General features: G+C 31.4%; 1 protein-coding gene and 1 non-coding gene across 2 annotated transcripts; one reads left to right on the forward strand and one right to left on the reverse strand.

The window, feature by feature from the left end:
- Window positions 1-4982: 4982 nt before the first annotated feature.
- LOC133872096 (small nucleolar RNA R71) lies at window positions 4983-5089 on the reverse strand. Its single transcript, XR_009900944.1, has one exon. It is a non-coding gene; the product is annotated as a small nucleolar RNA R71 (small nucleolar RNA).
- A 1818-nt stretch (window positions 5090-6907) lies between these two features.
- On the forward strand, window positions 6908-9065 carry LOC133871096 (uncharacterized). Its single transcript, XM_062308458.1, has 3 exons — window positions 6908-7247; window positions 7861-7952; window positions 8093-9065. The coding sequence occupies exons 2-3, from the start codon at window positions 7882-7884 to the stop codon at window positions 8967-8969; spliced, it is 948 nt and encodes a 315-aa protein (XP_062164442.1). The 5' UTR covers window positions 6908-7247; window positions 7861-7881; the 3' UTR covers window positions 8970-9065.
- Window positions 9066-9980: the final 915 nt, after the last annotated feature.

The raw sequence follows: 9980 nt of genomic DNA on the forward strand, positions 1-9980 counted from the left end.
CACTGCTCATCTGTCATTAGTTAATTAATTATTCTTAAAATTTTATTATTATAGTTATTTAAATAAATTAATTTAAATTCTAAATAATTCAATGTTAAATTTATTATACAGGCGCACACATATATTTATATATACATACAAACACAAGTATATTTATATCAAAACTTATAATAACAATAATTCAAGTTATATTTATTACATTAAAAGGATAATTCCTCTTTACTTATGATGTACTAATTACAAAATTGAAATAATAAGGAAAACTCTTCTTAACCTCTTGAATAGTAGCCGCTTTTGCCATTACTCTCATAAACTTTAAAACTCTCATTTTAGTGTATTCATTTTTCAATTTCTTTTTTTTTTTTCAATTTCACCACTCTGTTAAGATTTTTCATTAGATCCTGTCAAAATTTTTAAAATATCATTGTTATACATATACATTTCAAAGATTCAAGCATAAGTATTTTTGCAAATTACATTAAACCATAACCAATGCTTAAATCATTGCAATGTTTTTTCTTTTTCCTTAAAAAAATAAAATTATGGATATTTTGAGAATTTTGACACCTCTCTGATAGGATTTAATGGAAAATCCTAATAGATGAGTGAAATTAAAAATTTAAAAAAAAAAAAATTGAAGATGGATACACTAAATTGAGAGTTTTTTAAGTTTATGGTGTAATTGCAAATGTAATGGAAGATTTGGGGATAAATAAAGTTTCTTCAAAATAATAAAAATAAAATTACATGAGTTTTTACGAACTTAAATAAGTCAAGCCGAGTTTATACGAATATAATTCATTTAATAATCAAACTTAATTTTATGTTCACAATCAATTCATTTATTAAACGAACCGAATTTGATTCAAATTTATACGAGCGAGTATCGAATGAGTTGTCGAACGAACTTGTTCATTTACCACCCAGCCATGAGATTATTTATTCGTGGCTTCATCTTTGAATCACATGTATGACTGTATTCTGATAGAGAATAATTTCTATAAAGATTTGGCACAAATCAAGTCTTTTGTGCTCTCCATCGAGAGGATGATAACATTAGTATGGAACAATAAAAATGAGTGTTATGAAAACACCAAATCTTTACCTTTTCTCTATCCCTCATCCACAATATTTAAGAAACAAAAGAACCATAAAAAGAAATTAAAAAATCTGAGCAGAATTTACAATCACTCTTCCGCAGCAAGTTTGGGAAGAACCTGCGTGATTTTGACCCCATTTTCCAGTCCACGGATTTTGAAGGCTCTTCTTCGGTCATCAATGGTGGTCAAGATTGTTGGGATGGTAGATGTTGTTGAGATTGTTTAGAATTCGATTATTTATTTATTTATTTTATGGTTTTTTCTTTTTTGAATTTTGTTGTTTATGCCAAATCCTTATAAAAGTTATACCAGCCATCCCATTTAAAAGATTTTTTAAATTGATTGATGACTTTCTTTTATGTGATTAATTTACAAGTGCCATATGCTGAATGTTGTTATGTTTTCCCCCAAAATAACCTTGAAAATATGTTTTTTTTTTTTAAAAAAAAAAAAAAAAAAACTCATGAATTAATAGCCATTTTCTAAGTAGCTCCATGGAGTGACAAGTTTGTTAAAAGTGATACATCAAACTACCAAGGTATGTAAAAAATGTTACCCTTTTTATTATATTCCTATAATACCATTATTATCTTAAAAACAATAATATTTTTAAAAAAAAAAAAAAAAATCTAAACTAAATTATTTTTTGAACAAAAAAAAAACCGAAGGGGTGGACTAATACAATATATATATATGAGATAAATACAAAATCAGTCCCTGTAATTTGTCTAAATTATAAATCATTCATTGCGGTATAAAAAATAATTTAGAAAGATAGGTCAAAATAACAATTTAGTCCATGCAGTCAAATTCTGTCAAAACACTTGACAAATTTTGTTAGTGTCTACATCAGCACCAATAAAATAATGACATATGTCCCTCTTAATAAATATATATATAAATAGAGATAAATGAAAAATTAGTCCATGTGGTTAGTTAGAATTACAAATCACATCCCATCGTATCAAAGTGAATTCAGACGTCCCTAGGTATGCTAAAAAAAAAAAATTAAAAAATTAGTCTCTAGAGTTAAATCCCATTAAAATATTTGACGAATTTCGTTAGGTACTACGTCAGCCCCAATAAAATGACGACATATGTCACTCTTTAAAGAAAAAAAAAAAAAAATATATATATATATATATATATATATATATATATATATATATATATATATATATATATATATAATTTTAGTTTTATAAATGTATTTTTTTTTAATAAAAGTGACACATGTCATGATTTTATTGATGCTGATGTTGATACTAACGAAATATGTCAAGTGTTTTGACGGAATTTAACTGCAATAACTAAATTGTTATTTTGGTCTACTCTCAAGACCTCTGAATTATTTTTTTATTCTACTAGGAGAAATTTATAATTTAGGCCAACTACAAGAACCGATTTTGCATTTATCCTCTATTTTCTTTTGTTTTTGCTTTTGTTTAAACAAATATTTTAGTTTTTTTTTTTTAATTAATTTGTAAGTTTAGTTTTTAGGGAAAAATGCAAAATCAATCCATGTGGTTTACCTTATTTCAATTATATAACTCCATGTGGTATTAAAATGACCTCAGAGGTTCTTAGGGTATGCCAAAAAAACAAATCACTCCCTGAAGTCAAATTCTGTCAAAAACTTAACGGAATCCGTTAATGTGTCATGTCAACACCAATAAAATGATAACATGTGTCACTCATAATTAAAAAAAATATATAAATATATATATATATATATATATATATATATATATAAAGCTAAAAAAAAATTAAATAAATAAGAAACTTAAAGAATTATTATTATTATTTAAAAAAAAATGAAAAATGAAAGGGGGTTGGAGTGGCTCATCAACCACCCCCTTGGCTGGGGTGGCCTGCCGTTATCCCCTCAAGATCAATAAAAGGACAAAAATAATTTTAAAAAATTTCAATAAAATAACAATATTCTTATAAATTAGAAAAAAAAAATTATATGTTGATAATAGCTTAAAAGTGCTTATTTTCTATATTAAAATATGTATTATCATACTTTATTATAATTTAATTCTTGCATTTTATATTTAATTGTAGAATATTGTTCAAATATCAATATTAAGATTAAATGATATATTAATGCAAGAAATTGTGTTATGTAAGAATTACAAAAGAAATCAAATAATAAAAGCCAAGAAGTGGGTCAAAAGAAGAAGTCTATCCTATGCTCAAGATAGAGTCCAATATGTCATACAAGAAGAGGTAAAACCAAACTGTTGGACCCACGAATTGGAGAAATATTCTAATACTACTACATGACAAAATCAAGAAGAAAAATATGTCTTTGGCTCTTATAAAAAGAAGAAGCAGGGTTTTATTTCAAGTGTAAGAGAGAGATCGACATGGAATAAATAGAAGACTTGAATTCTTATAGTTGTACGAATCCCAAAAGAATAATGATTCTTATCTCTATAAGAGAAGCAACACGACAAAAAAGAAGGGATCTGAAAATTGCAGAAAAAGAAAAGAAGACGTTCAGCTCCAGATCGAAGAAGACAACAACGACGGTTCAAGATTTGTTTTTATTTTCTTCTTAGTTATTTTATTTTGCTAGCATGATGTTTAGGATTTTAACGATAAAATTTATTTACGTAATCATGTCTAGCTAAATTTCAAGCTGAGGCTAAGGGGTGAAACTTTTAATAAGATTGTAGTATTTATTTTCCAACTCTTTTATGGATTTTAATGTACGATCTTTTTAATTGATTGCATGATTTATTCTTAGAAAAAAGTTTTTGTTCTGCAAAATTCATTGATTCATTGTTAACTACGGGTACAGTGAATACTTTGAATTTCCTGCGAATCAAATAACCAATTTTGCGTAATAAAATCAATCAATTTTAAGATTAATCTTTTGATGATATTTTCTCTTGGTATTCACTGATCTATTTTTCGATTATCAAATGAGTTGCGAAATAAATATTATAATTTTGTTAAAAGTAAAACTCAAATGCCTTAGCGATTCCTTTTAATTGTTATTTCCGTTATATATTTTATTTGCATCATTCAACTAAATCATCTGTCATAAATTTTTCTTAATTTTTCTTTTTTTTAGTGTTCTTTGTTTCCCAAATCCCAGTGGTTCGACACTCTGACTTCTGATAATTATTACTTCGCGACAACCTGCACTTGGATTCGCACACTTAAGTTGTCAACAAGTTTTTGGTGCCGTTGCCAGGGATTTTGGCGTGGATAAAGAGCACCAGACTGTTTTAACAAGGTTTGCTTCGATTTGCGATTCATCACGTATCCAGTAAACTAGTTCCATCTTTTTATTTTATTTTATTTATTTATTTATTATTTTTTTTATTGTGTGTTTGTTGGTGTATGAATGCTTGGTATCGTGATCAGAGTGGTCGTTTGATAAAAATAGAGTTTGAAGTGTGTTTAGAAAATTTGTTTGAGTCTTCAGTACATTCTCACACACTTGGCACGATGGCTGATGATGGTAGTAATCATGGGGAAAATGAGAATTTGAATCATAATGATCCACCAATGCGGTCATTGCGTGAATATATGCAACCCCCTCGTAGTAGTACCCCTTCATGCATTATTTTTCCTCACCAAGGTAATAATTTTAATTTCAAACCAGGTACGATTCAATTGCTTTCCAAATTCCATAGTATTGAGTCTGAAAATCCTTATTTGCACATAATAGAATTTGAGGAAGTGTGTTTCACCTTTCATGACCAAACTTGTAGTGAAGAATTAATTAGGCTTAAAATGTTTCATTTCTCTCTAAAAGATAAAGCTAAGACTTGGCTTAATGCTTTGAGACCGAGGACAATAGGCACATGGCAAGAGATGCAAACTGAATTTTTCAAAAAGTTTTTTCCTATTTATAGGACAAATGCTCTTAAAAGACAAATCATGAATTTTATTCAAAAGGAAAATGAGACATTTTATCAGTATTGGGAACGTTTTAAAGATTTGTTAAACTCTTGCCTACATCATGGCTATGAAATTTGGCGCACCATTAATTTTTTCTATGAGGGTGTGATGCCCCAAATGCGCCAATTTGTTGAAATGATGTGCAATGGTAAATTTTTAAACAAAGAACCCAATGAGGCTTGGGAATACTTTGACCACTTAGTTGAAAATGCTCAATCTTGGGACACCACTGCCTCTGAAAGTTCTAGTAAGACCAAGCCTCCTACCACTACATCTAGTGGGGGTATGTATCACCTAAAAATAAAAATAAAAACTAAGAGATTGGTTCGGCTACTCTTTTAGCCAAATTAGAGATGGTCCGCCCATTTCGTTCATCCCCAAATGGGTTTGGGTGGTTTGACCACCCCAGGCCAGCTAGAGTAGGGTTGGCAATTCGGGTTCACGGGTCGAGTTCGTGTCAACCCGACTGACTCGATTACATAAACGGGTCTGACACGAAACCGACCTGAAACCCAAACACGACCCGATTAATAATCGGGTAACTCGAACACGACCCGACAAACACGACTAATAAACATGTCACCCGTTTACCCGACCCGACACGGCATAATTTCACTTTTTTCATATGTTTCAACCTTCAATTTTAGTTTTTTACTTTCATTTTTTTTTTTAATCGGGTTATAATCGTGTTGGCGGGTCAACCCGCGTAATCGGGTTATAATCAGGTTCGCGGGTTGACCCGCCAAACACGATTATAATCGGGTCAACCCGATTATAACAAACCCAAACCCAATTTTTTCGTGTCGTGTTCGTGCCGGGTTCGCGGGTCGTGTCAAAAATTGCCAACCCTAAGCTAGAGAGGGACGGTGGCTGAGAGGCAACCACTTGGTTTTTGCATATTTTTTATTTTTTGTTTTATTTATAGAATTTTTTTTAAAGAAAAAAGAAATTTAAGATTTTTTTAAAATTTTTATAAAAAATAATTTTATTATTGAAGAGGCATTGACAAATTTTGATAATTTATAGAGACATCGACTTGGTCAATAATTTAGAAGAATATTATCGATGAGTGATAATTTAAGTAAGTACATGTACTTTCATCTTCATTTTATTAGCCTATATATATATATTCTAATTTGATTTACTTCTTTCTTTCTGTTAAAAAAAAAAAAAAAAAATACTTTGACTACGATTGGTTTCAAGGTAGAAGAGTCGGCTGGAAGACAAATCTGTCCTCCTTTCTTTGTGTGTTTTTTTTTTTTAAAAAACAAAAAAATATACTGCAATTTTTTCAAAGCACCTGGACCATATAAAAAACATTACCCGAATAATAGGAAAAATGATTTTTGGAGACAAAAAACCACCTTCCAACCGATCCTTTTTAATAAAAAATTCAAATATAATTAAAAAAGTGTCATTTTTTATTATATTTACTTTTTTTTTTTTAATAATAAAGGATCTGTAAAGTTCTGTTTCCTCCGTATCATTTCTCGAAGGAAAATGATAGACAGGGAACAGTTATCCGTCTCCTATCAATCTTTTAATAATAAAATAATATATTATATATTTTTTTTCATTTATCTTTTCTGATTTTTCATTTTCTGTTTATATAATATATTATTTTATTATTAAAAGATGGACAGGGGACGGACCCCTGTCTATCATTTCCCTTCCAGGAATAATAGTGGAGATCCAATCAGGGGCGGTCCTACATTGGGGCCCCAAGCCCCAAAATTTTTTCCAAAATTTTTTTTTTTCTCACAAAAAAAAAATTAAAATTAAAATTTTACTCCCTAATTTTTTTAATTTTGCCCCCTCAAAATATTTTTTTTTTTCGATTTGGCCCTCCATTTTTACCGGCCTGAGTCCGCCACTGGATCCAATCCTAGATGGGAAAGGATTGGAAAGGATGACGACCGTCATCTGTCCTCCTATAAATACGCCTCTCAGGCTCACGCCAAGAAATATTTTTCTTTGGTTTCTTGTTCCCTCTTCTTGAAAAGCTCTCCAAGAAACGTTCTTCCAAAAACATCTTTCTTGGTTTCTTTGTTTTCTTTGTTTCTTGGTCTCCAAGAAACGTTCTTCGCGCTCACAGACGCCAAGAACATCTTTCTTGGTTTCTTTGTTTCTTGGTTTTCGCTTTTTCAAAAGCTCTCCAAGAAACGTTCTTCGCGCTCACGGCAAGTTGGCAACCACAACAAGGAAGGGTTTGACTAGGTTCATAAGGTGAGTTTCTTCTTTCTTTGGAGATTTGCAAGCCTTTTTTGGAGTTAGGGGTTTTCCGTTGAATTTGGGTATTTTATGGTCTTCTATCTCTGTATTGGCTCATTGATAACATTGGAAACATGATTATATAAATGGCCAGCTATATCAATATTATCAATTTATTTCCGCGCTTTACATATGTTTCATAGGCTAATTTTAGGGTTTTTTTTTTTTTATGGTATTTCTTCCTTGGATAGCCATAAACCATAACCATCCATGTTTTAAAAAAGGTTTTGATTTTGGATTTGCAAAATGTCCTCTGCATTAGGATCAACATGATTTGTATGGTTGTCACTCTCAGTTTTCATAGAAATTTGCTTGCTCCATCTATTGTACTTACTCTCTGAGAAGCACAAGTTCAAGATTGTTGTTCTGCTCATTTTATTACCATTTATTTTTAGTTGTATTTACCCTGATTTATTTGTTCCATAGAGCGATCTTATGTTGAAAATGTATTTTATGTCTTAGCTGCTGGAGAAATTATGGATGCCACTGCATGTCTTGTCAGAGCTTAATTTGATTGTTGTTTCTATCGAATTAAAAAACTGAAATTGAATTCTGAAATTTGTTGCAGAGAAATTTAAGTTTTAAGCCTATGGGATCTACTATCTCTCCAACGAAGGGCACCTCGAGAAATCTTGTCAACAAACCGGCTTCACAAGTCTGGTTAGTTATCAAATTCTATACGTGTTTAGATTTCACTACTTCCCAATAGTTTTTATTTGATAACTAAAGCTGTTTTTTTTTTTTTCCTTAAAAGTTTGTTCTTGTTTTTCGACATAGATTCTGATGGGGTTTGTTTGTAGGGATAAGCCTGTGAAAGAGTTGTGCTTTGGGACCAGAAAGAAAGTCAGATTCGACCCTAATGTCGAAATTTATGAATATGTTTCCTGTAATGATGAAGCTTCGGATTCTTTACTGGAGAGTGATGGCGGTGGTAAGAATGGGGAGGAGGAAAATATAGAAACATCAAGCCAATCCAGGTTGTTTTCAGAAAACAGTTGGATCACATTAAGCTCAGGATCCTATCCTCTGAATTGTAGTGAGTATGATGAACTAGATTGTGAGGATAGTGATCTTGATGATATTGATGATCACAATGACAATTATGATGGCTTGCATGAGGATGATGGTAGTCCTGTGCCGATATGTGGTTTGTGTGCCGGGGAAGTGAAGGCAGTTGGGTCTAACCCATATGCTCGAGATAGGAGTGTTTCTCTTGATCCTTTGCTGGTCCCAGTAGAAAATCTTACTCAGTGGAAAGCCCTCAAAGCTAAAGGGGCACCTCCATTGACGACTGGGAAAGAGAACTTCATGGGTTTGCAGGATAAGAGAGTGAAATCTGAGACAAGGTTGGAGAAAGTAAAGGCAGTTGGGTCTAACCCATATGCACGAGATAGGAGTGTTTCTCTTAATCTTCTGTTGGTCCCAATAGAAAATCTTAGTCAATGGAAAGCCCTCAAAGCTAAAGAGGAACCTGCATGGACGCCTGGGAAAGAGAACTTCATGGGTTTGCAGGATAAGAGAGTGAAATATGAGACAAGGTTGGAGAAAGTGAAGGCAGTTGGGTTTAACCCATATGTTCGAGATAGGAGTGTTTCTCTTAATCCTCTGTTGATCCCAGTAGAAAATCTTACACAGTGGAAAGCTCTTAAATCTTTGCACACTTCTTGTGCACGCTAGACAAGCTTGTAACACGGGGTACGAGTGTTGTTTTGTGTTTTCAGAAATTGTATAGTAATTTCTTGACGTTTCTATATAATTCAGTTCGTTCTTTTATTACATGTTCCCTCTTTCTCATTTGTTAGTGGCTTAATTATCTGATCTGGTTTTGGCTAGTATTAATTTTTCTAGCTAATGATAAAGTACCAATGCTAATAGACTACTAAGGGAGAAATTTATTTTTGAAGATCAATTTATCTCCAAGGATACCCAGCAACTGATATAATCAAAAGACAAATGGTGGAATTAGTAGGCTATAGATATCTCCTTCAGCATTATATTATTGATCGTACAAGATAAAAAAAAAAGTAGTTTTTAGTGTTTGCTATATATATATATATATAATAAATGATATGGGTACTAAATCTTTTATTTAGAGACGGATAGAGGGTTAAAAAAAAAAAAAAATACTTTACTTTTACCAAGGCTTGTAGCTGCCGTGTTTGTGTGGATTTTTTAGAAAAGATTACGACATATAGAAACTTATAATAATCTAAAACGATAAAGGAAAGAGAGAGAGAGACACAAAGATTAAGTTGGTTTGGCCTATAGCCTGCATTTACACTTTAAATCTTATAAGCTACATTTTTCCTTTATATTTAAATCGAGCCTTATATATGATTTGAATAATTCTAAGTACAAACATATCCCTTAAATTAGGGTTAACAAATCCCTTAATCTACGGTAATCAAATAATTTAAATCCTTTAATTTAGGGAATATAAATCAACATTTATCACAAAAGATTTCTATCATTTAACATGCCCCTACAAGATGAACGATTCATTAACGATCGTTGATCTTGAACATCAAATGATTGAAAAATGGCTACTAGGGCCTGAATTTGAACATCGACTGCTACAACCGAAACTTGGACTTCAATAACTTTAGCTAGCATCGGTTACTTTAATCGGAATTTTGATATCGACGACTTTTTGGCCGACATCGGCCACTTTGACCTGAATTTGGACAT

The sequence above is a fragment of the Alnus glutinosa genome, chromosome 6 (genome assembly GCF_958979055.1).
Source record: "Alnus glutinosa chromosome 6, dhAlnGlut1.1, whole genome shotgun sequence".
Classification (NCBI taxonomy): Eukaryota; Viridiplantae; Streptophyta; class Magnoliopsida; order Fagales; family Betulaceae; genus Alnus; species Alnus glutinosa.